Here is a 27,217-nt window from a genome sequence, read left to right on the forward strand (position 1 = left end):
CATCCATTAACGAGTGTCATCGACAAATTGCTTACATTTTGTGAACTTCACCTTGTAAATGAGTGTAATAAATCATAGATCTATCTCTGTGGAACCGTGGGAAGAATGTTATGATTTGGTCCATGTAAAATATTTATAATCATGCATATTAAGTAGTTAACTATGAGTAATAGCTATCGAATCATAAATCCAGAATGTCCAAGACACTTCCTTTCCTGGTGTTACCCAAGTCCTGATTTCTTGCCAAATTCCTGATTCCACTGAACATTAACCATCTTCTTAGGCCTCATAGATGTGGTAGAATTATTGTTACTCTCATTCTTTCAACTTCAACTTGAATTGTGTTCTAAGTCTTCACTTGACTCTTACGTACTTATTTTTTGTCATTTATCTAAATGCCTCTGACGTTGTTTATCACTTACTGGAATATAAACTTTGATGCAAGTTTACAGTTTCTCCATAATTACAGGAAGGCACATGAATAACTAACTCTCTTGCCACCAGTTTTCCCATACATTGCTTTATAAATATTTTGTTGGGTTGAATTAGCTTTTCAAATCTCAATGTGTTTCCACTTGACATAACATTATTAAAAGTACACCACACTCCTGTTTTAAGGGAGGATATTTTTATACATTCTTACCTCAGAGAGTTTGTTTCCCTGAAGTTCAGCATAATTATATGATTTTATTATGGAAGGTTTACTCTGGTTAAACTTTGTTTTTCAAATCATGCATTATTTTATGTGCTACTTGAGCATTGCTTATGGGAATCATTTTTTTGTTATAGCAAGAGTTTTTTTTTATTCAAAAGACTGATTAATTTTCAACACCAGTGTAAAGAGACTTCACTTGTTTTAGTAAAATGAAATCTTCGGTTATTGCTTTTGTGAAATATTTTTTGTTGAAAAAATTTAGCCTAGATATCAGTTATTGTTTAAAATATAAATATGATAACTATTTTTGAATAGTGTTATATCAAAATTCCATAATTAATATGACTTTTAGTGTATTGAAGAAAACCAAAGATGCAATTTTTCCTTCTCTGGAACTAACAAGCATGAAAATTTTCTGAATTTATTTATTTCATACCAGAAATTGCACTTTCTTTCTTGAGAAATGCATACTGCTGAATATCAACAAATTGAATGCTAAACTAGTGTTTCCAAATTACATTCATGAGAATTGACTGAAACCAATAAAATACAAATTACTCTGTTCCACCTCTAGTTTTTGTATCAGATGAGCCTGAGAATATTGATTTTTAACATGGCCATACATGATGCTCTGGTTTAGGGACCCCAGTTGAAACCCTAGGTTGACACATTATATAAAAGGGATATGTTTGAGAACTGTCCTTTGAGCAGTACCCTGAGAAGAGATGGTTTTGCTACTATCCAATTCCCCTATCATCATGCGTGGTATCAGCCTGTAGTATTTCCTCCACAGAAATCAGCACATACCACAGATGTCTGTACTGTTGCTCTCCTCAGAGAGTCATTTGTTAGACACTTGAAGACATCCAACTAACTAAAGGGCTATCATCAGCAAGAACAGAAAGAAGAAAAAATGCCTAACATATGACTGAACATAGAATATCACTTGCATGCATCATTTTCATCATTTTCACAATGTGTTGACTAGCTTAAACAGGACTTGGCAATAGTGGCAGAAATGAATGATTGAATGACAGCCTAAATGGAATGCTAACATCAGCACTTTCTTACCAAAGTGAACAACACAATTTTCCTTAACATGGCAATTGCTTGTCCTTTTTTTATTTACATAGGCAGCCATTTTTTTTAAAGTGAATAAAATCTGTAAGTTTTTTGTCCCATGACATTTAAATCTCTGTCATTTCCCAAGAAAAGTAGTCTATTTGTAAACAGGTAGTTTTTTCAGACCAGGTAGTCTACTTTAAAATTAGGATTAATTTAAAAAATTTAAATTTAAAAATTAAAAATTAAGATTAGATGAACCTCCTCGCCACACACATTGATCAGATTCCACATTTAGGAAATCTGTATGACTGGGAAAAAATGTTCCCCGCTGACTGTGAGGTCAGCAGAGGCAGATTCTGGTTTATGCAAAGTACAAATTGGTTCTAACAAGGTGAAAGAAAAAAATTAACAGTTTAAAACTAAACTTCACCTCAGTAGATGATTGGAGATGAGATGGCTGTCTTATTTCTGGCTGCATACTCAGCTATTCTCCCGATGTCTGTGGGAAAGCACCTTTTATACATTATATCACCTCTTTGTACGTGAGTTTTCTCACCTGAGCATTTGAAATTGCATTTGTTTTTCACATGCTCCAGGAAAATCAGAGGTTCTGAATAGAAACACACTGTGTGGTTGAAAGTAAAGAGAAGGCCCACAATAATTGGGAATGTTGTTGATTTATAGTTTTTGCGCTCAGATAACCATATTCTGGCAAATAAATCCCAAACTAAAGTATTGTCTTCTATATATTGTATTCAAGTGTAAAAAAAATCTCTTTCCATTTTAGTGCATTTTTGTTTTCATTTGATTTAAAGACACTGATTAAAATATATTTCAGTAGATCAGCTAATTGTCTCATAAAACATGTTTTGGAAAACTGGTGCATCTTCATCACTATTTTGGTATTTAATTTACTTTAAGAACATGCATCACATAATTGGCATAGTTTAGCATAATACATTTGTTTTCAGATTAGTGCGAGCATTTTTTAAATAGAAAGATAAATAAATATAAAAGAAGGAAGAGAAGAGAAGGGAAAAAAGTATAGTGACAAGCAACTTGTAAAATTATTGAATCTTCAATGAGGTCATTAAGTCATTGTCAGCAGGTTTAGTAAGCTCTTGTTTAGATAAATCATTCTGTTACTTCATTTGTTTCCAAGCCTTAAGTGATCTCAGCTACATACTGGTGTCAAAATTAGTGTGTTCTTATGGGGATGACAGCATCAAACTAATGAAGTTGTTTCATGGCTGCATGGTCCATGCATACTTTAGGGAGAGTGGTATTTTGGCTGCCAGTTCTCCCCAAAGTAGGAGAATGAGGGTGTGGGGATTTGCCTGCACTTATTCTAAAAAATATCCTAGTGATAGCAGCCCAAATACCGACATATGGGCCCGGAGAGATAGCACAGCGGTGTTTGCCTTGCAAGCAGCTGATCCAGGACCAAAGGTGGTTGGTTCGAACCCCGGTGTCCCATATGGTCCCCCGTGCCTGCCAGGAGCTATTTCTGAGCAGACAGCCAGGAGTGACCCCTGAGCACCGCCGGGTGTGGGCCCCCCCCCCAAAAAAAACCCCAAATACCGACATATCTGGAGTTTGGTCAGATTGGTATCTCTGCAGAGAATCTTAAAGGAGTGGTGAAGGTAGGCCATAGACAAAGTAGCAATTATGGGTGATGGGTGCAGCAGAATGGCTTTGTATGTGGAGGCTTAACTCACCCTCACCTACCAAAATTGACAGCTTTCACCTGCGTGGCTGGTGTAAAAATGATTTTTCTCCACTTGGTTTATATTTCTTTCAACAACAGAGTGAGCCTATAGAGCTTATCTGGTGGCATCACTATCTTTATATACCATTTGGGTTATTATTTCTTTTGATTTGAAGAGGTAGGAAAGGAAATAAATATTATTTTAACTTATTCACATCACAAAGTGTCTTCAGCCCTGAAATATCCGAATAAAATGATCTATTCTTTGTTGCACAGATTATGTCATTAGATACTTCATAAATTCAAGACCAAAAATACACTTACATAGCACAATGAAAGTATGAAACAATTGTAATACTTTATTTATAGTTGAGATAGCAACATGGACATGCTGTTAATGTGCCCTGCATAAATCAAGAAAATCAAAAACAAAGTAATTTTTTCTCTTAAGTAAAAGGTTTCTTTTAGACTTTATAAATTTTTGTTAGTTTGTTTGTTTGTTTTGTCCATATCCAGCATCACTCAGGGTTTACTCCTGGCTCTGTGCTCAGAAATTAGTCCTGGTAGGCTCTAGTGGACCATGTGGGATGCCAGGGATCTAACCTAGGTTAGCCGAATGCAGGACAAACACCCTACCCATTGTGCCATATAGCTCCAAATGTATTTTTCTGTAGCAAGTCAGAAGACATAACTGAGGATTTTGTTTTCAATATCCATTTTAAAAACTACAAGGAAACAAGTTTGGTAATACCTAAGTATGATAAAGCTAAATTCTATATTAATGGAAATAAAATTGCCATGTTCTTACTGAAAATTTTACTGTTAAATATAGCCTTAAAGACATTATGAGTCAGCACATAGTTCCCTAGGGAGTGCTGGAAAACTTTTTGCCAATACTTAGCAGAACCCAAAGGATGTTAGACATTAAGAATAGAAGTTACTCTGGTAACCTCTAAAATTGACAGTGATTTAACATGTGTCAATCATAGAGCAAAGGATTCATTCGGTTTATTTTATGCTTTGGAATACCAATACAGACTATCAATTTAGAATACAATTTTATTTCAGGGGTGAGGAAAATATTTGGCCACACTCAATGGTCCTCAGGGCTTATTACTTTCTCTACTCAGGGCCAATGCCTGGTGGTAATAAAGGGACCATATGCTATGCTTGCGGAAGTACTAGACTGAGTGAGCTATGTCCAAGCAACTTAATTCACGTGCTATCTTCAATCCCAAAGTTAGAATATTCGTAACTGAAGTTCAACATCTTCAGTCACCATATTGTCTACAAAACAAAAAAATCTAAAAATGCTCATGCCATAATGTTTATCTATTATTTTACAGCTTTATTTAATTTCAGCTAAATATAAATGAAATCAGTGCAATCTCTTAACAAGTTCTAAACTGATGATATTGGACTGGAAAGCTTTAGAGAGGAAAAATATAATTTTTGTATTTCATTAATTATTAAGAACACAATGAAAATCCACTTTCAAACATATATCTCCTATCTGCATTGTTATAACTTTCAAATTCATTCATTTTTTTTATAATCCAGTGGTTTCTAGTAAATGTATAAACCATGAAAACGTTATTTTCTATAATATTTTATTTCAGATTTATTTGAGAGAGAAATTTTCTATTAAATGCTTGTTGGTTGTAAGAATTCATCCCATCTGGATAGTATCACTCTTAAGGTCATTGATTGCGATGTATGATGCATGACTATGAGGAGCACATACATACTCTGGGGTCTGACTTCAAATCTGTCTTGCCTCTTGCTGTGCCATCTCATATACCCTTAGTGCTTAATTTGCCAGTTTTTGTAAATCTTAACTGGCTTAATTAAGTCAAGTTCTTCAAATGGTGTGTACCTTATATTATATTGGCCTTGCTATGTTCCTTTTCCTGATGAAGAGAAAGCAGGCCATAGACACTGCAGGGATTAAGGTGCTTGTTTTGCATGCAGCCATCCCTGTCTTGATCCAGGGCACCTTATATGGTTCCGTGTGCATCATCAGGAGCCACTCCACTCCTGAACATAAAGCCCCAGGAATAGCCTCTGAAAATTGTTGGCTCCACACGCCCCTATAAATTTAACTAATAATGAAGGAGAAAGATTACACGAAGTCACATTATTCTAATGCCTTACATCTAGTTGGAGCTAAGACAAGCTCGGCAAGGTCATATCCCATGATTATTCTTTAGGATATCACTACTGAAAGTTTTCAAGTTTATTAGATACATGTTTCCAATGTCCTGTCCTCAGCTTTTGAAAGTTCTTTATTATTTACTATTACTAAAAATAGATTGGTTCCCCCTTAAGATATTTCCCATGTAAATATTTCACATGGATTTATTGAAGATTTACTACTTAAAAGCCATTCTGCCAGATGTAGTAAGGAATACAGAAATTACTAGTTAATGACCCTGCTTTATAGTAGCTTACAAAAACCTAGAATTAATAACATACTCTCTGTGCTATAAAGATTGCTCAAGGGCTACAGTTTATATTTCCCATATGGGATTCCCAGGTTGAATCTCTGGAACCTCCATGGCCTCCCAAGCACTGACGGACACCTGCAGAGCACAGTACTGAGAGTAGCCCCTGTGCACTTTTGTGAGAAGTGTCCATATAAAAAATGTTTACATAAAAAATAAGAACAAGAAATAAAATAATTAAATGATTTGATGATGAAATTACTTTCCTTTAGCTTCCCAGGTAAAACCCTGCACTGGAGTATAAATACTTCCAAAGTCTTAGGGTATTCAGTTGTAGCATACAAAGCATCATGGACAATGATGTACCTGGATTAACTGAGACTGATAAATGGCCAAAGACTCAACCCCCAGTAAGCTATTATGTGGTAAGGAGTGACCCCTTTCATAATATTTATTACTTAAGGGCAAAGTACATAAAACATACATATAAATCCTACAAGTTAAGTATGGTCAATAGGGGATTGGCGATTATGCTTTCTATATATCTTTTTCTTGAATCTTCTCTTTTATTGTTCAATTTAATTTGTGGTACCATGATTTACAATTCCATGCATATAGTATTCCAATACCAAACCCACTACCAGAGGTCTGCTTCCACCCATCATTGTCTCAAGGTCCTCTTCCATCAAGCCCTCCATTGTCTCCCCATTCCTACCTTTGGTAAATTGTTCTGTAGAGCATCTTTAAAGTTCTGTTACCTTGACTATTTGTTATTTTTGAACTATGTTTCTTTATATCCAACATATGAGAGAGATCATTATGTATCTGAGTTTCTCTCTCCTGATTGATTTCTCTCTCTGGTCCTACTCATATAGTAGTAAATTGCATGATTTCATCTTTTCTTAAAGCTCAGTAGTATTTCATTGACCATTTTTCTACTGATTTTTCCATTTACCATTTTTCTACTCATTTGTTTTTGATTGATTGAGTTCTTTCTAGATGTTGTTGTGACTAGTACTGTCATGAGCATAAGACCACAAATATCTTTTCTAAATAGTGTTTTGGGGATTTTCAGTTAGATGTCAATAAGAGAAATTTATTACAGATGTTGTCCTTAGTTTTGTGATAATTATCCATATCATTTTCCAAATATTTTCAAGCAATGTACATTTCCATCAGCAATAAATTATTACTTTCCCCCCACATACACAGTATTTCTAGTTCTTATTGTTCTTATTCATGTATGCCAATAATCACACTGATGTGGAGTGGTAGCTTGTTGTTTTGCTTTTTATTTCCCTGATTCTAAGTGATGAAGAGAATATTTTCTTATCTATTGACCATCTGGTTGTCTTATTTAAATATGTGTCTGTTCAGCTCTTTTCTTTTTTTTTTTTTTTTTTTGGTTTTTGGGCCACACCCGGTGGTGCTCAGAGGTTTCTCCTGGCTGTCTGCTCAGAAATAGCTCCTGGCGGGCACGGGGGACCATATGGGACACCGGGATTTGAACCAACCACCTTTGGTCCTGGATCGGCTGCTTGCAAGGCAAACGCCGCTGTGCTATCTCTCCGGGCCCTGTTCAGCTCTTTTCATTTTTGATGGAGTTGTTTGTCAGTTTTGTTGTTAAACTTTTTGTGTCATTTATATATCTTGGCTATTGTCAGAGGAGTGGTAATCAAATATTTTCTCTGTGTCTGTGAGGTGTCATTTTAATCCAGTCATCACTTCTTTTATAGCAGAGAAAATTCTTAACTTTATGCAATCTCATTTTTTAATTTTTCCCTCTGTTTGCTTGGCCAATATGACTGAGATATTGAAGCTGCCTGTAGATGCAGTTTCACCTTTTCCTCAACATAACTTATGGGTTTGGGTTTAATATTAGGTACTTTTACTCTGTTTTCTTTCCTTTTTATTTAAATTTTATTTTATTGAAACCAATATGATCTACAGAGTTCTTCATAGTTGAATTTCAGATTTACAATGAGTCAAGGCCCTTCCTACCACCAGTGTCACCCTCCCTCCACCAATGGACCTAGAGCAAATCCTATCACATCTCCCTTTTAAACCCCCCCCTGGCCTGGCAGTATTGCAGGCCCCTTTGAATTTAGATTGTTCAAGTTTAGGTCCCTTGATGTTATTATTGTTGACTTTGGTTTGGATATTTAGTTCTGTCTTATTTATTTTCCTGCCAATGCATCCAAGATCACTTGGCCCCTAGCCCCTTGCCTTTCTTTATTCCTTTCCTCTTAGTTTTATAGAAAAATGCAGGAATATGTGGTAAAATAAAGTAATCCATGTCCCCTGGTTCTATGGAAAAGGCAAGAGCCTTAGTTTAAAAAATAAAAGATATAAAAATACTATTTTCTTTCATTTGGGGCCAGATGTGGCTGTGCTTATGGTTCACTCCAAGCTCTACACTCAGCTTTCACACCTGGCATGCTCAGGGGACCATTTGGGGTTCCCTGGATTGAACCTAGATCAAACACATACAAGTCAAGCAGCTTACTCATTGTACTTCTCTGGCTCTTGCTATAATCCACTTTGAATTGACTTGTGTAAGAAGTTACATAGAGATCCAAAGTAAAAATTTTTTTATATATATGGTTGACCAGTTTTCTCAGCACCAATTGTTAGAGATTTTCCTTGTTCCACTTTATGCTCCTAGCACTTATTTGCAGATGACACAATGCTGTGTAGTTAGGAAAACCTAAGAATTCTATGTAGAAAAAAAAAAAAATAGACTCAAACTTGTATGCTATGAACTTGTACAGGGAAGTGGAAGGCTACATAATCGATACACAGAAACTCATGGAATTTCTATATGCAAATAGTGAATTCGAATAAAGAAATTTTTGAATTGTTTTGTTTTTGAACCACAGTCTTTGATGCTCAGGGATTACTCCTGATAGCGTTTGGGAATCATTCAGGGATCATGAGATGCTGGGAATAAAACCTGAGTCAGACAAGTACAAGGCAAGTACCCTACCCACTGTACAGTACTATCTCCCAAGTTTCTAGAACAACATTTTTTAAAAACCTATTTGCAGGGGCCAGAGAGATAGCATAGCAGTAAGGCCTTTTATGCAGAAGGTCATTGGTTCAAATCCTGGAGTCTTATATGGTCCCCCGAGCCTGCCAGGAGCAGTTTCTGAGCATGGAGCCAGGAGTAACCTCTGAGCGCTACCAGGTCTGACCCAAAAACTTAAAAAAAAAAATTGCAATCATGTTTTATAAAATCAAGTTTCTAAATCTCAGCAAAAGAAGCAGAATATTTATATAAATAAAACTATATCACTACTGAAAGAAAATAAAAGAAGACCAAAGTAGTAGAAACACACCCTTTGCCCAGGGATTGAAAGGATTAATAGTGTTAAAATTGTAGCCCTGTCCAAAGTACTACACAATTCCTATAAAAAATACTTGTTTTTTATAGATGCATAGATCAAAGGATGCTAATATGGAGTAATTAATGTCATGAATAGCCAAAGCAATCCCAGGAGTAAAAAGAAGACTGGAAGCTTTTCTTTCCCCAACTTTATATTATACGGGATATGAGTGAATCAGGACAGTGGCACAGAAATAAAGACAGACTTTAAAACAAGTGAAATATAATTGAAAAACCCAAAATAGACCCTCAGACATATGGACAACTAATCTTTAGTGTTATTCTTACCTTTATGTTTAATTACCAAGACATTATATTCCAAATGTGATTATGCTCATGCTAATTTTTAGCAGTCTTAAAATTAATCTTAAATCCTGATTTAATTTATCCCTGTAAAACACCTTTTTGTTTTGGTTTTGGGGCAATACTTAGCAACACAACACCCCTGGCTCTGTGCTCAGAAATTACTGCTGGTAGACTCTGAGAACCATATGGGATGCTGTTTATCATACCTGGTGGGCCATGTGCAAGGCAAATGCGCTACTCACAATGCTATCACTCTGACCCCTGAAAAATGTTTATATAGTATCACATTATATATATATATATATATATATATATATATATATATATATATATTGATGAAAGTAGTATTGGTGGAGATTGCGATAACTGACATTTTACACCTTTTGTAAGTTTGTTCATCGTTAAAGAACTAACTTCTATGTGCTTAATATTAAGCATAAAAGAAAGTATTTATTAGCCTTGTTTTTATTAAATGTAGCAAAGGAGGCAAGAATTATGATTGGCATATCTAGAATTTATTTTGATGGTTTTTCTGATGCTAATTAGGCAGTTATCAAATATCATTATATTTATTGACTTTCCTAATCACTTACAAGAGAGCTTCAAAATTTTTATCATTTTGCAAAATGGATTATACTGTCAGTCATAAAATCTGCTTACTTATTATTTATATTTACTTTATTTAAGTGTATTATAGTTAGATCTCAGTTATAACAACAATGAAAAACTAACATTTCCCATGCCTTAATGTTTGCAAATTTAAGTTGGAAATTCAGGCAATCCTCTGGGTTTTAAGAATAACCATCTTGGGGTCAGAGAGATAGTACAGTGGTAGACCATTTGCCTTGCAAACAGCTGATTCAAACAGACAGTGGGTAGAATCCTGGCATCCCAAATGGTCCCCCATACCTGTCTGCCAGGAGCGACTTCTGAGCGCAGAGCCAGGAGTAACCCCTGAGCATTGCTGGGTGTGACCCAAAAACAAACAAACAAATAATGATCATCTTGGATGAACATGGAACCTATTATACTATTATACTGAGCGAAATAAGTGAGAGGGCGAGAGACAGACACAGAAGAGTCTCACTCATCGTGGGATTTAAGAAAAATAAAAAACATTATTGTGATAATACCTAGAGACAATAGATGAGGGCTGGAAGGACCAGTCACTATAGGAAGTTGTGTGAATACCACACAGAATATTGAGTTCAGTTAAAGGAATAACAAAACCGACAACTATCATGATAATAGTAGTCAGTGAGAGAAATAGAATGCTTGTCTTGAGGACAGGCAGGGGGTAAGGGAGGAGGGAGATGGGGGCATTGGTAGTGGGAAGGTTGCACTGGTGAAGAGGGGGTGTTCTTTTTTATAACTGAATTCAACTACAAACATGTTTGTAATCATGGTAATCAATGGAATCCCTGGCAACCCAGATGGTCCTCCTAGCACCATCAAGAGTATTTCCTGAATTCAGAGGCAAAAGTAACTAACCCCTGAGCACAGCTGGCTGGGTGTGCTCCCCCCAAAATAGATTATATACTTATCATATGCCCACATACTTCTTTATTTTGCCTTGCGATTCAGTCTTGTAATTTTTTTTATTTTTTTATTTATTTTTTGGGGGGTCACACCCGGCAGTGCTCAGGGGTAACTCCTGGCTCTGCTCAGAAATCACTCCTAGCAGACTTGGGGACCATATGGGATGCCGGGATTGGAAGCACCGACTTTCTATTTATTTATTATAGCTTGGGGTTCACATGTAACAATGGTCAACACTTACTTCTGATTCTTTGATTTAGAATATTCCTTAGTCGTCATTATTTGTGACCAATTTCCATTGTGCCATATGTTGCCTCTGGATTAGAAGGCAGAATCTTGGCACTATTTTGCATTTTTTCCAGCCTTCATCCTTGGTCTATTATCCAATTGGTACTTTTTGGTATTTTTCAAAAGCAATAAATTAAGGAAATATAGCACTGACTTAGTATTTGTGCCCAACTTTGTCATAGTATCAAAAAAATTTTTTTTGTTTTTCAGGCCACACTCATTTGATGTTCAAAGGTCACTCCTGGCTAAGCGCTCAAAAATTGCCCCTGGCTTGGGGGACCATATGGGATGCCAGGGGATTGAACTGCGGTCCTTCCTTGGCTAGCGCTTGCAAGGCAGACACCTTACCTCTAGCGCCACCTTGCTGGCCCCCATAGTTTCAATTCTTAAATCCCACTTACCACTGTATCCTGATCAATTTTGTTTTTATACATTTTATATATTTCCACAAATTTCTCAGTTTTTTAGAAGGCAGGTGTAATAAACTCAGCTCTTAATGAGAAACTAAGAAACATCTTTCCCAGTATTCCAAACCTCCATACCTAAAAAGAAAGAAAGAAGGGCCCAGAGAGATAGCACAGCGGTGTTTTGCCTTGCAAGCAGCCGATCCAGGACCAAAGGTGGTTGGTTCGAATCCCGGTGTCCCATATGGTCCCCCATGCCTGCCAGGAGCTATTTCTGAGCAGACAGCCAGGAGTAACCCCTGAGCAACACCAGGTGTGACCCAAAAAAAGAAAGAAAGAAGACAGGGAGGGAAGAGAAGAGAGAAGGAAGGAGGGAAATAGAGAGAGAGAGAGAGAGAGAAAGAAAGAGAGAGAGAGAGAGAGAAAGTCTGCTATAGAGAGTCAGGCTGGGGGTGAGAGATAGGAAAAAAACTGGAACCATTGGTGGTGGGACATGTACAGTGGTGAAGGGACGGGTGTTGGAACATTATATGACTGAAATTCAACTATGAACAACTTACTCTGTATATCAAGTGGATTCAATTAAACAAAACTGTTTTTATCACAAAATTTCTTTGGTATACTGAGTATTTTATAAATATTTATAAAAATTTATAAAAAAATTTATAAAATATAACATTATTTTCATTTTCTAACCCTACACTATGGTGTATCACTCAGCGGGTAGCAATGGAAATGTGCAAATAAACTGAGTGAATTGCCAATTAAAAAAAATTTTGACACTGAAATTATCCTACAAAGATTCTCCCCATATTTGCTTATATGTTTGATCCTGGTAAACTTTAATGCTCTCTCTTTAACAGAAGTCAGTTAATTATTTATTTATTTATTTGTTTGTTTGTTTGTTTGTTTTGGGGTCACACCCGGCAGCACTTAGGGGTTACTCCTGGCTTTACGCTCAGAAATTGCTCCTGGCAGGTTCGGGGGACCACATGGGATGCCAGGATTTGAACCATGCGTGCAAAGCAAATGCCTTACATCCATGCCATCTCTCTGGCCCCAGAAGTCAGTTATTTACTATCTCTAGGATATGTTTGGAAAACGTAATTTTGAACTCCATCTAAAGAGTGATGGTATCAGCAAATAAAACATTGATGAGAAAGTACTTAAAATATCCTTTGCAGTTTCCATATATGAGGGAAATGTAACTGGATCATGATTGAAAATGATCTCATTGAGGCCAGAGTGATAGCATAGCAGGTACAGTTTGCCTTGCTGTGGTCTGCATCCCATATGGTTCCCCAAGCCTGTCAGGAGTAATTTCTGAGCATCAAGCTAACACTTGAGCACTGTCAGATGTGGCCCAAAAAGCTAAAAACAAAAAAGTTCTCATTTCCAATGTTTCCATTAGAACAAGTTTGATTTATAGCCATTCTTAAAAAAAAAATAAAATAAAACATGATTAAATCATCCTACAAAAATATTTGTTTTACTTTTAGGTCAATTTTTGATGTGTATCTTTTTCGAAAAAAATAATCATTGAAGTTTGTCTTGTAACTTCTTTTCTTGAATCAAATGAAGAAGGAAGCTTTAATTAAGATGTTTTCATGTTGCAGCGTGGAGACAATCAATGACGGAAACTTCCACATTGTAGAGCTTCTAACCCTGGAGCAGAGTCTATCTCTCTCTGTGGATGGAGGCAGTCCCAAAATCATCACCAACTTGTCCAAGCAATCAACTCTGAATTTAGACTCCCCACTTTACGTTGGAGGTGAGTTCTCTTTCAAATCCATTTGATTCCAAACACTAAGAGTCTCATCGTGGATTAGCTAAAGCTGAACCGTTGGCTACTACCTGAACCGTGAATGACCCAGTATTGAACTGTGAACACCACAGGTGGTCAGATCAAGCTCCATTTAGGGGGCCAAAATGCTATTTGGTAATCTTGACTCTAGGTTTAACAAAATGCCAAGTTGTGGGAAATAATGCTGTTTTTTTCTGTCTTTGTTGTTTTGAATTGTGTTCTTTGGGGGCACACTGAGCAGTGATCAGGGGTTTTTCTGGCACTGCTCATAGGAATCACTCCTGGCAGTGATGGGGGACTATATAGGAAGCTGGAGATTGAACCCCGGTCCTCTGCATGCAAGACAAATGCCCTTCCCACTGTACTATTGATCTGGACCCAGAAAGTTGCTTTTTTTTGTTTCTTTCATAATAGTATATCTATATTTTTTATACTTTAATCCAATCATTTGATCTCTTTCTTTTAGAAAAGGAAAGAGTTAGATCAGACAATGATAGAAACAGTGAAACCAGTTTCATGGGAAGGGAACTGAAAGGTTTCTGATCCCACCAACTCCCCTACAGACACCAGCCAGATACTGTTCAATCTTGAAATTGCACAATATTGGTTGCTAACTGCTCCAAGGGAGAGAAGAATAATTATAAGTGAAATAAGCCACTGAATGAATGAACACATCAAATGTACACATAGTATCTGAGTACCAGGAAGCACTTTTCTTCATCCAAGACCTTACTGTGAATTCACCAGACAAGAATGGAGATGGCAGATTAAGGTTTGGAATAATGGTGCCTTTGGTGGCTACCTCCTCTAGGCAATATGAGGACAAATAGATGAGGGTTATGAGTGTACACAAAATTCTGAAGGAACCAGAGAAGTACCACTGAGAGAGAAGCCTTCACTCATTTCCTCTAAGACTCTTGCTTGCTTAACAAGCTAAAATCCTGAACACAGTTAACTTCAAATTCAAGAGTAAAGCAGCACCTGCCAGAGCGATGGCTCAGAAAGTAGTATGCTTTCCTTGCACTTGATCAACCCAGATTCAATCTCCAGCATCCTATTGGATCCCTCCCGAGTACCTTTAGAAGTAATTCCTGAGTACAAAGCCAGGAGTAAGCCCTAAGCATCATGGGATATGGCCCAGAAACAAACCCAATGTAAGTTAGTGCCTGCTAATGTCACTTTGAACCTTCAGCATGAAAATTACCTATGTTGTAGGTTAATATTTTGATTCAAGAAGGGTCAGGATTTCAGGTGTCCTGAGAGGATAGAGCCTGGGACATACCTTCTGAACATGCACCCCCAGTGTACATTCTTAAGAGAGCTCTGAGTTTGGTAGAGAGGAATTTCATCCGCTAGAACTTAAAATTGTTCCTTGGAACAGGGAAGCAGATGGTGCCATAGGAATATTCCAGGCACTGCTAAGGTCTTCCCGTACTAGATCCCCCAGCAAGTATATCCGGAGTCAAGGCAGTGACAAAGCTTGAACACCAGGGGGGACTGCAAGTGCTCTGGATTCCTTCCCCGACCCCAAGGGGGCCTGGAAATTTGCCTAATGTCGGATCCCATCCAAGAACTCTTATTTCAGACTCTGGCGTAGCTTATGGAAAGATTCCTCAATTCTGCCAAATCAGGGCTCCAGGGTGATTTTCTCTAGTGGAGCATAGATATAGAGATCACAAACACAGTATGGAGAGGAATGGCATTTTCATGCACATTTTTTTATATCTGGTATTAGAGGTAATAGGACAGTTTCACTCTCAAATAGAAGGAACCAGGTTAGAGGAATAAGGTGCCATCTTTCAGGGACCAGGGTGAGTTTTTCAAAGGGGGACATCCATAATGAGCTCAGAGATATTTTCAGTGGTGATTTGGATTGGTGACAAGCTGAGTGGCCACTGTGAACTCCCATTCTTAACCTCTTGATATTCGATGAGAAAACTATGGCTTTTAAACTGAAGGCCTCAAATTCATCTGGCTTGTCACCCTCTTTACAGAAAACACTGACCAGCATTGCCTTGAAAATTACTGCAAAAAAAAGTACTTCCCGATTTTACTTCAGTTTACAATGCCTGCCCTGGAACTTTACACGCTTTGTCAAACAACACTAGGATTTAATCTCATTGGCCTCATCCTACCCCAGTCTTAGTCTAAGACCTTGCACACTTTCTGTTCAAACTGTGATGCATTGGCCCCATCTTTACTTCTTTCAAAGTCAGAATGAGACCCAGGAATAGCTGTGTTCTGTAGTGCTGATAGCTGCTGAGATGAGTCCTCAGTTAAGGAGGGGTTAGAGAGAGGAGGAAGCGTTATCGTTGGCCTATTCCCAAACTTGACATTAGCTGCAGTAGAGCCTGTGCCCTAAAGGGCCAGAGATGAAAAATAGCAATCAGGATCAATTCAGGATCGACCCCTGGCATCCCATATGATCCCACAAGACCTAAAAAGAGTGCTAACTAGATCAGAGCGAGGAGGAAGCCCTAAGCACAGTTGGGCATAGCCCCAAAACAAAAACACAGAAAAGCAACAAGAACAAATTCCCTGTACTTTCCAGGTGGTATCTACAATGCCCCCTTATAAGGGACTACCTAGTTTTGTGTATTGTATGACTGAAACTCAATCATGAACAACTTCGGAATTGTCTATGTTACAGTGCTATCATTAAATAACTTAATTTCAAAAATAACCAAATATATTTGAGATCAAACATTTAGGGGCTAGATTTATTGTACAGAAGTTAAGTCATGCCCTTACATAGGGCCTACACAGGTTCTATACCAGCACCCCAGATGGTCCCATGAACACCATCAGAGGTAATTACTGAGTGCAGAGCAAAGATTAAGCTCTGAGCACCAGTGGTTATGAATTCCCACCAAAAAATGATAAAATATTGAACACCAATAAAAAAAAGTTTTCCCTAAAAATCCATCAAAAATTGGGACAAAGTGAACAGACACTTCTCTTAGGAAGACCAACAAATGTCCAACAGGCACATGAAAAAAAAATGCTCATCATCTCTTACTACGGCTGTCTTGGCTTGGCTAAGTTAGAGAATTTTTCGGAATTCTCTCAGGAAAGTGTGTACACAGAGTTGCCAAATTATGAATGACAGGAGCCACACATAGTTGTGTGGGAAAACTGTGTTCTGCTTTATTAAACAAATATTGGGGGTATATATGCAGGATTTTTTTGTCAGTCACATTTTTTATGGTATGTAAAAAGAGGGTGACGCTCAGGGTTACTCCTGGCTATGGGCTCAGAAGTCGCTCCTGGCTTGTGGGACTATATGGGACTCCGGGGGATTGAACCGCGGTCTGTCCAAGGCTAGCGCAGGCAAGGCAGGCACCTTACCTCTAGCGCCACCGCCCGGCCCCTCACATTTATTTCTTTGCAAAGTAAAACACATCTTTCTTGTAAACAGAAGCCTTATCAGTATACACTCTTTGATCTTTTAAACAATTCAGATACTTCTAGGTGGTTTGCAAACCTTATGAATAGATACATTTCAAGTAAGAGCCCAGAGGATGAGCAGAGGGTAAATTTTAACATCTCAAACTTATTCTTCTCTGGCCAGGCCCTAGGCATCAATTCTGAAGTAGATTAAAGGATTTAGCAGAAATACAGGTTTTCCTATCAAGGTTCCTTTTTACCTAAGGGAACAAGTTATTTTTTTTTTCTTTTAGGGCTTTTGCAGATAATGAACTTCCTAAAGTCTGACCAAGAAACAGTTTTTAGAAGGGGCAATAAAAGAGACAAACTTATTTGAAAGAGATGCAAATCATTACTCAGTAAAAGCTTTCTTAACAACTGATTGCTGCTTCCAGGCCAAATTTTGGATGTTATATCCAAGGTAAAAAAAAAAAAGTAACTAGGAAGTCACTAGAAGTCCCTGAGAGATGTCCCAAAACAAATATTTCTTTTATCTGAGAGAAAGCAATCTACTTAAGGCTACAGGGCTATTTGAAAGACTATGAGGATAAAGTTAGTTTTATATATCTCTTGGTGATGTTTTCCAGGTAAAGAGAAATTTAATGAAGGCTATATTTGCCTATATTTTTGCCTGTATTGATTCTTACATCTGGAATGAATGCACAAATATATACATACTTACTTAGTACATCAGAAGGGAGATTCATATTTAGGCCAAATGAATGTCTGTAAGTAAACTTGAGATATATCACCTTCACTATCAAGGAAGTCTGGTCGGCCATCTGAATTGAGAAGGGTCTCTCAGCGGGCCTTCTGATGAGCTTCTTTTAGAAGGTGTCTGCAACAATTATTTATCATTAGTAATATCCAAATCAAGACAACAATGAGATAATATCTTAAACCAGTGAAATTGGTACATATCAAAAATTCTGGGAACATTGGGGCCGGAGAGATAGCATGGAGGTAGTGCATTTGCTTTGCATGTAGAAGGTCAATGGTTCGAATACCAGCATCCCATATGGTCCGCTGAGTCTGCCAGGAGCAATTTCTGAGCATAGAGCCAGGAGTAACCCCTGAGTGCTGCCGGGTGTGACCCAAAAACAAAAAACAAAACAAAACAAAAATTCTGGGAACAGGATACAGAATGGTGGCGCAGCAGTAAGGCATTTGCCTTGCACATGTCTGACCTAGAATGGACCAGGGTTCAATCCCCCAGAATCCCATATGGTCCCCAAGCCAGGAGTGATTTCTGTGCGCATAGCCAGGAGTAACTCCTGTGAATCACTGGGTGTGGCCCAAAATAAAAAAAAAATCTGGGAACAGTTTGTGTTGGCAGGGATGTAGTGAGAAAGGAACTCTCATTCACTGCTGGTGGGAATGCTGCTTGGTCCAACTCCTATAGAAAACAGTATGGAGGATTCTCAGTAACTAAGAATCAATCTGCCATGCATCCCAGCTATCCCACTTTTAGGCATCTATCCCCAGAACAGAAAAACATTAATCCAAAAGGATGTATGCACACTGCTATTTATTGCAGCACAATATAATAGCTAAGGGTTGGAATCAAACTCGATGTCCAACAACAGACAAGTGGATTATGAAGATATGGTACATTTATAAAATAAAATACTACATATCTATAAAGAATGATGCAGTCATGCAATTTGCTCCAACATAGATGAAACTGGAAGATATTATGATAAAGTAAGCCAGAAAATGGGTAAATACAAATGCTATACTTATATATGGTATTTAGAATAACTGCATGAAGAAATAAAAATGGTTTAAGTGGGCATTGTCTCAAACACTCTTTGCCCCCAGAGTATAGTGTAGAGAAGGAAATAAATTGATTGGAGGAGAAGAAACATAAATATGAAATAATGGGTGTTACCCCACCCGCATTCTTCGTGTTACCTTACCTACAAGAAAGACCCTCCCATTTCTAGGAGGGGTCTTGGGGAGGTGACAAAAGGTTTGGCCTCAGGGACAAAAGAGGATTTGCATGGATGGAGGATGGAGAAGTAGCAAGAGAGGAGATGGCTGAAAGACAAGTTAGAATGCAGGAACCAGCATAAATGGTTATGGTAGGCCACACATGTGGGCCAGGGCCTGAATAAAGCTGATATTTCTTAGAATCTGTCTGGGGATGATTTCCTCACCGCTACCTGAAACTGCTGACCCACCAGCTGGAGGGAGTTGGATACATGTGGTCCTGGGCTGGAGGAGAAAGGCCTCCATCACCATCAACCACCATCCAAGCCCTCCCTAAGGGCTTTAAATCTACAATGGGAGCCAGAGGACAAGTGGTCTCAGGTGTATTGTTGGTTAAAAAAGGACAGAAATAAATATCTAAGCCAAAGTCAACAACAATGAAATCATGAGACCCAAACTTTAACAATCAAAATTTAAAATGGGGAGCTAGAGAGATAGATGGAGGTAAGGTGTTTGCCTTGCATGCAGAAGGATGGTAGTTCAAATTCCAGCATCCCATATGGTCCCCTGAGCCTGCTATGAGCAATTTCTAGTGTAAAACCAGGAGTAACCCCTGAGTGCTGCCTGGTGAGACCCAAAAACCAAAAAGAAAAGAAAAATTTAAAATGGGAAGTTATGCTGGCAGATTGTGAGAGTCAGGGGGCAGTTGCAAGGCATGAATTCTGAGAACATTGATAGGGGGATGTAGGCACTAGAGGTGAAATTGGCCCTGATACATTGTATGTCTGAAACCCAACTCTGAAGAACTTTGTAAATTATAATGGTTCTAAAAATATATATCAAAAAAAGATTTTCTCTTTTAATGTTCAAATTGGGACATTTTTCATACACTGAAGAAATTAACCCCACACTGGCATATACACACATACATACCCTCACAGTGTTCTGAGTAGTCAATCAGAGTTGAAATCCCAAGCATCAATCATGTTTTAAAAACCATCAGAGTCTAGTGCACAGCCAGATCAGGGCCCACAGAGCCATTCTTCTTCTTGAATGGTTCTTCTTCTGCGTTTCATAGCACAGGTGCTACAATTGTTAAGCAGGTCCAAGTGGGAAGAAAGAAGCTAGTGATGCCCCCAAAGAGTCTGACCTCTGCCTTGTTGTCCTGCCCAGGCTTGCCCGGGAAGAGCAACGTAGCTGCAGCTCTACGCCAGGCACCAGGACAGAATGGCACCAGCTTCCATGGCTGCATCCGTAACCTGTACATCAACAGCGAACTGCAGGACTTCCGCACAGTGCCCATGCAGACTGGCATTCTGCCAGGGTGTGAGCCCTGCCACAGAAAAGTGTGTGTCCATGGCACGTGCCATGCCAGCAGCCAGTCAGGATCCACCTGTGTGTGTGAGGAAGGCTGGGCTGGGCCCCTCTGCGACCAGAGCACCAATGACCCGTGCCTTGGAAATAAGTAAGTTGGGGAAGCATTTAATTAATCCCATTGCCCTCTCAAAGCACAACCCATGAAAGGAGCCAGGCAGAGTAGGCAAGAGGGAGTCATGGAGTATAAAGAAGGAAGTCAGGCCTCTCATAATAGCATCACCTCTCTCATCTGCCTTTCCCCTTTCTAAACCCCTCTGTACCTCTCCAACTCATGTAGCCTCTGCATCTTCCTCTCCACTCTAGGTGTGTGCATGGCACCTGCTTGCCCATCAATGCTTTCTCCTACAGTTGTAAGTGCCTGGAAGGCCATGGCGGAGTCCTCTGTGATGAGGAAGAGGATGTGTTTAACCCCTGCCAGGCCATCAAATGCAAACATGGAAAATGCAGGCTCTCGGGCCTGGGGCAGCCTTACTGCGAATGTAGCAGCGGGTATACGGGCGACAGCTGTGACCGAGGTAAGCAACCTGGAAGCCATCTCCTGTCCTAGCACTGTAAGAAAGACCGCAATCCTGGCAGGGTGGGTAATTTTTCATAAATGAGTACTTCTGGGGCCACAGAGCTTTCCCTGGTAGTTTAGCAAGGACTGTGAATTTCCAGAGTTTGAGCTCAGAGTCTATCTCGTAAATCATATGCACAGCACCACTGCCCATATTTGAAAAGAGAAAGTGTGAGGGCCAGAGACAGTCTTGTGAGGAAAGCATTTGCCCTTTTGTGTGACCAACCCTGGTTCAATTACCAGCACCCATCCTCAAGGTTCTCCAGCACCTCTAGGAGTGATCCCTGAACACAGAGCTAGGAGTAAGCTCTAAGTGCCACTAAGTGTGACCCCAAGCAAGGAAAAAGTGAATTTGGAGAGAGTGGCAGAAGGAATGTCAGCTCTCTGTGCTACTTGTGGGGATAGCTAACGATTGATTCTCCCCATGTTGGCAAAGCACCGGGTGTGAATGGCTTGCAAGTTCTTGTTGGATTTTACAGTCTTGTCCCAGCTGCTCACAATGTGATTTGCTGGAAAAATACTCCTGTGCCCACCTGGAGTAGGATGTTTATATTAGCTACTCACTCCTGTACCTGGTTACTTCTACCTATGTGTTACAGATTCATCTTCTAGTACAGAGGATGCTCATCATTCATTTTGACTGGAGGGAGTAGAGGGAGCCATAATAGCCTTTGACCTTAAAATCCACTGGTTTAGCACAACCAGTAATGCTGGGGTGTAAATAAAAATATAATATACAGGAGTCCGGTGAGACTGCCCCAGGCACCGTGTTTCTTTTTTGTTTGTTTGTTTTTGTTTTGTTTTGTTTTGTTTTTTACTTAAACAACTTTATTACATACATGATTGTGTTTGGGTTTCAGTCATGTAAAGAACACCAGTCATCACCAGTGCAACATTCCCATCACCAATGTCCCAAGTCTCCCTCCTCCCCACCCAACCCCCGCCTCTACTCTAGACAGGCTTTCTATTTCCCTCGTACATTCTCATTATTAGGATAGTTAAAACGTAGTTATTTCTCTAACTAAACTCATCCCTGTTTGTGGTGAGCTTCATGAGGTGAGCTGTAACTTTCAGCTCTTTTCTTTTTTGTGTCTGAAAATTATTATTGCAAGAATGTCTTTCATTTTTCTTAAAACACATAGATGAGCAAGACCATTCTGTGTCTTTCTCTCTCTCTCTGACTTATTTCACTCTGCATAATAGATTCCATGTACATCCATGTATAGGAAAATTTTATGACTTCATCTCTTTTGATAGCTGCATAATATTCCATTGTGTATATGTACCACAGTTTCTTTAGCCATTCATCTGTTGAAGGGTATCTTGGCTGTTTCCAGAGTCTTGCTATGGTAAATAGTGCTGCAATGAATATAGGTGTAAGGAAGGGATTTTTGTATTGTATTTTTGAGGCACCGTGTTTCTAACCCCTCAGGTGTATGGGTCTGATGCAGCAGGGTAGTGTCAGAAATAATACACCAAGCAGTCAGAAAAGATACTCATTGGAATCAGCTCGCTTTATTCCTCAGGTCTTTTTCTGCCACGTGCTCTCATTGCCCTGTGCTGAATATGCCATGTTCTTTCTCACTAGCCCAAAGCCAAGCCCCTTCTTTATTCCAACCAAACCCCAATCCCAGGTGGGGAGCAGTTCAATGCAAATACAAAAGTAACTACCCAGTGGGATTTTACATCTCAAAGGAAGAGGTCAGGGAAAAAGGAAGTTAACACTTTTGTTTAGGCTTTTACCTAGATTCATCTATCCTTGGGGGAATGGATAGGCCCTAACAGCCCAATTCTCTCCTGTGAATAATGGGGAGGGAGGAGACTCTCAATGTCTCTGCAACACAGGGTTGGGGGTGTGAAAAAGAGACCCTAACAAGGGCTATGACGTGAGCACTTGTCTCTTCTTAATATCATAGTTACAATAAGGAATTATGAAGTGTTGCTTAGATTAAGTAACAGATTGAAGGAAATTAAACTCCCGAATTTAAAATACAATGGTCTGCTCTGTAAATCTGCCCCCCATGGTACATCAAGCAAAGTACCAGCGTTGTAACAACAGAAGATATATGTGTATTATATGTGTTTACATATATGTCTATATGTGTGTGTGTTTATATATATCTGCACCAAAGGGAAAGGCTAAGGAATCCAGTTTTCTAATTAGTGCAATAGCATAGTATTGTACATCAATAAATGGAGCATTTCTTCTGCTGAGGGGTAGGGGACACAAAAGCACACTGCAGAAAACAGCAGGTCCTGATCCTGAAGAGAAGCCTGGAACTGAGAAAGGCAGCTAGGGCAGAGAAGGAAACACTGTGATAATCAGCGATAGCTGGAAATGGTCATTTTGGACAAGAACTAGGAACTGAAAGGAACTAAAATGATATGTAGAATACCCCTTCAGTAACAGTACTGCAAAACAAGGGTACCTAAAGGGGAGAGAGAGACCAGAGGTGAAGGGAGGAGGTGCAAAGGAAAGGAGAGGAAGGGAGAGGAGAGGAGAGGGGAGATAATGGAAGGAAAAGAGAGGACAGGTAGGAGAGGTGTCTACCATAGAGGCTGGCTTGGGGAGGAGATGTGAAAAATTGAAGGGAGGGAAGGAGCAAAGGAGGGGAGGAGGGAGGGAAATAGAAAGGAAGGAAAGATAGGCGGAAGGAAGGAAGGAAGGAAGGAAGGAAGGAAGGAAGGAAGGAAGGAAGGAAGGAAGGAAGGAAGGAAGGAAGGAAGGGAGGGAGGGAGGGAGGGAGGGAAGAAAAAATAGGAGGAAGGAAGAGGAAGGGAGGGAGGAAGGAAGGAAAAAAAGGATAGGAAGGAAGGAAGAAAGAAAGAAAGAGAAAGAAAAGAAGAAAGAAAGAAAGAAAGAAAGAAAGAAAGAAAGAAAGAAAGAAAGAAAGAAAGAAAGAAAGAAAGAAAGAAAGAAAGAAAGAAAGAAAGAAAGAAAGAATGAAAGAGAGAGAGAGAGAAAGGAAGGAAGAAAGAAGAAAGAAAGAAAGAAAGAAAGAAAGAAAGAAAGAAAGAAAGAAAGAAAGAAAGAAAGAAAGAAAGAAAGAAAGAAAGAAAGAAAGAAAGAAAGAAAGAGAAAGAAAGAGAAAGAAAGAGAAGAGAAAGGAAGGAAGGAAGGAAGGAAGGAAGGAAGGAAGGAAGGAAGGAAGGAAGGAAGGAGAGAGAGAGAGAAAGAAAAGAAGAAAGAAAGAAAGAAAGAAAGAAAGAAAGAAAGAAAGAAAGAAAGAAAGAAAGAAAGAAAGAAAGAAAGAAAGAAAGAAAGAAAGAAAGAAAGAAAGAAAGAAAGAAAGAAAGAAAGAAAGAAAGAAAGAAAGAAAGAAAGAAAGAAAGAGGCCTAGGGAGGGAGGGAAGAAGGAGGTAGGGAGGGAGGAAGGTAGGTGGAAAGAGGGAAGAAAGGAAGAAGGAGGTAGGAAGGGGAAAGAAAGGAAGGGAGGGAGGGGAGAGAAGGAGAAGGAAGGAAGGAAGGAAGGAAGGAAGGAAGGAAGGAAGGAAGGAAGGAAGGAAGGAAGGAAGGAAGGAAGGAAGGAAGGAAGGAAGGAAGGAAGGAAGGAGATAGGGAAGTAAAATGGATATACAAAGGGGACTCAGGAGGACAAAGATGACACCCCCACCTGCAGTTTCTCCAGGCCTCTAAGGCCTTCACCCTCTTCTGTGGTTCCTTCCTAGAAATCTCCTGTCGAGGGGAACGGATCCGGGATTACTACCAAAAGCAGCAGGGCTATGCGGCCTGCCAGACCACCAAGAAGCTGTCCCGCCTGGAGTGCCGTGGGGGCTGCCCGGGGGGCCAGTGCTGTGGGCCCCTGCGGAGCAAGCGACGGAAATACTCCTTCGAGTGCACAGACGGTTCGTCCTTTGTGGAGGAGGTGGAGAAGGTGGTCAAGTGCGGCTGCACCCGCTGTGCCTCCTAAGGGTGCCCCAGGCCCCTGCTGCTTCAAAGGCCTTGTCTCTTGGTCGACCGCGTGGGGACTCACCAGATGCTTCCTAGTGGAAATATTTGAAATATATTGTAAGATACAGAACAGACTTATTTTTATTATGAGAATAGAGACCATGCTACCCCTGAGTTGGAAAAACAAACAAAACACAGGACAGATTTGAACTCTAGCTTCTCCCAGGCTCTGGAGTAAGCAGGGGAGTAAAAATAAATAAATAAATAAGTAAATAAATAAAAAATGAGACCCTGGAGGTGTGGGAAGCGGAGAGAACCACGTAACTTGGGTGTTTATGCCCCCCACAGAAGCACAGGCACAAAAGGGCTGCCAGCGACCGTGTATCCCAAATCCCTGCCTCTCTTCGGCTCCAGGGACAGACCTAACCAAGCACATGTGTGTGAATGAGGATGAAGGCAGAGGTGTGGAACCCCAGTACCCCCAGGTGGGGACCAGCGGGGGGAGCAGAAATATTTTTGTGCAAGACTAGAAAGTACCCCGGGTTCCATTCACAAGAGGAAATGCTCAAACCAATCGTTATCTTCTTTCCACACGTCAGCATGTTAGCAGAAAGAAGCACATAGGAGTGTTGATCTACCGTTTTCCAGTATTAATTTCTTTTGTAATGTAAATGATAAAGGAGATGCTAAGGAACCAATAGATTATGGATAAATAAATTAGTAATAATATGAATTTTTGTTTCTATGAGCTCTAAACAGCCCTATCAGTATTCAGTTTCCATGAGAAATATTTATTGTATCAGAGTACATTGTACTTAACATTTTAGGCCATCTTTTTTTTTATTTTGCTGTTTCTTGATGCTTTAATATATATTAATTTATGATTGTCCTGATATTTTTGTACATTTTTCAAACAAAGAAAAATCAGGATGTGGGGGGAAGTTTCTTTGGCAATAGTACTAACATAGGGTGTTTTCTTGGGATAAATGTGTGTTGGTCTGTTGGTTTAACTTGACATCAGAGGGCTGGGGTGGGGGGTCCGATGTGCCTATTCTAGAACCTTTGCAGAGAGGGATAGATACCTCAGGTGAGCTGCTGATTGTATAGAAGGCCGGACATCGGTGATCTAATCCCCCAGAATAGAAGTGATGTGTAGCAGTCAACACTAACTAGTAGATCTTTTACAAATGAAGATTTCCTTGACCTTTTTTTAACCCTTTTATGGGGAGTGGGATGGGAAGAGAAAAGGCTGTCATGTCAAGAACTGTGATTTTTCTTTCCAAACAATAAAGCTCCTTTATGACCTAAATGTTCCCATGCTAACATGCTTGCTGCTAAACTATAGCATAGAATTATTGGTGAGTTAGAGTGGACTGTGTTTGTGCTCTTCCTTCACTAAAATTCCAGGATGCTCTGCAGGCTCAGATATTCCTTTTCCCAAACATTTTTTTTGGGGGGGCACACTCGGCGGTGCTCAGGGGTCACTCCTGGCTGTCTGCTCAGAAATAACTCCTGGCAGGCACGGGGGACCATATGGGACACCGGGATTCGAACCAACCACCTTTGGTCCTGGATCGGCTGCTTGCAAGGCAAATGCCGCTGTGCTATCTTTCCGGGCCCTCCCAAACATTTTTTTTTTTACAAAGAAAAATTAGTTCTATCTATATAATGACTTCAGGGTGCTTTGTCTTCGTCCAGACTAATATCAGTTCCACTTCTGATGTTTGTACATTAAACAGATATTTACTTCAATACCAACCCAGTGGTTTTCTTAGCAGTTGCCTAATATTTAAAGATTTCCCTTAAAACTCTGCTCATCAAAGTGGTATAGGAATAACAACCTAGATTTTTTTTTTTTCATTCCTCTCGGTTTATGTCGAGCCAACTCTCTCATCTCAAGACTTTGGCATGGTCATATGTTAGCCATTGGTAGAACAACACTCTCTACTAAGAAAAGGAACATAATCATATAGTGTCCTGCCAGAAAAGTGGTAAGTTGAACATACCAAAACGACACATTTATTTTCGTTTTTTTCTCCAACCTACACCCAGTTAAAAATCAGATGAAAATGGTGCAAAACATTCAATACAAATTGTCTTCCTGCACAGTATGCCCAAATAAGGGTTGGTGATGTCAAGATATACTCTCCTTAGGAGGGAAACAGTGCCAGTTGAATAAAATATTATCATTGACACCATCATAGAAAGAGTGCTTCATTGAACTGTATGTATCTCATACACCCTGAGACAAAGACACTTTCACTCACATATTGTAATGTGACCATTAGTTCACATGTAATATCTACATTTTAGGGAGCTTAATGAGCTGAGTGTATGTATGCTCTGCATGCAAGTCACCCACGCTCCACCCTTGCATGGTTCCTGGAAGCCACCAAGAGCAACTTCAAGCACGGAGATGGATGTAGCCTCAATACT

General features: G+C 39.4%; 1 protein-coding gene across 1 annotated transcript in view; it reads left to right on the forward strand.

Annotated features, from left to right (window-relative positions):
• SLIT2 (slit guidance ligand 2) overlaps positions 1-26,090 on the forward strand; it is a 375,780-nt gene extending 349,690 nt beyond the window's left edge. Inside the window, 4 exon segments of the mRNA XM_049789962.1 lie at positions 13,411-13,565; positions 20,130-20,421; positions 20,637-20,848; positions 24,559-26,090. Of these exon segments, the coding sequence (XP_049645919.1) occupies positions 13,411-13,565; positions 20,130-20,421; positions 20,637-20,848; positions 24,559-24,800 (901 nt within the window). The 3' untranslated portion in view covers positions 24,801-26,090.
• The last annotated feature ends 1,127 nt before the right edge of the window (positions 26,091-27,217 follow it).

This window comes from Suncus etruscus, chromosome 16 (assembly GCF_024139225.1).
Source record: "Suncus etruscus isolate mSunEtr1 chromosome 16, mSunEtr1.pri.cur, whole genome shotgun sequence".
NCBI classification, from domain to species: Eukaryota; Metazoa; Chordata; class Mammalia; order Eulipotyphla; family Soricidae; genus Suncus; species Suncus etruscus.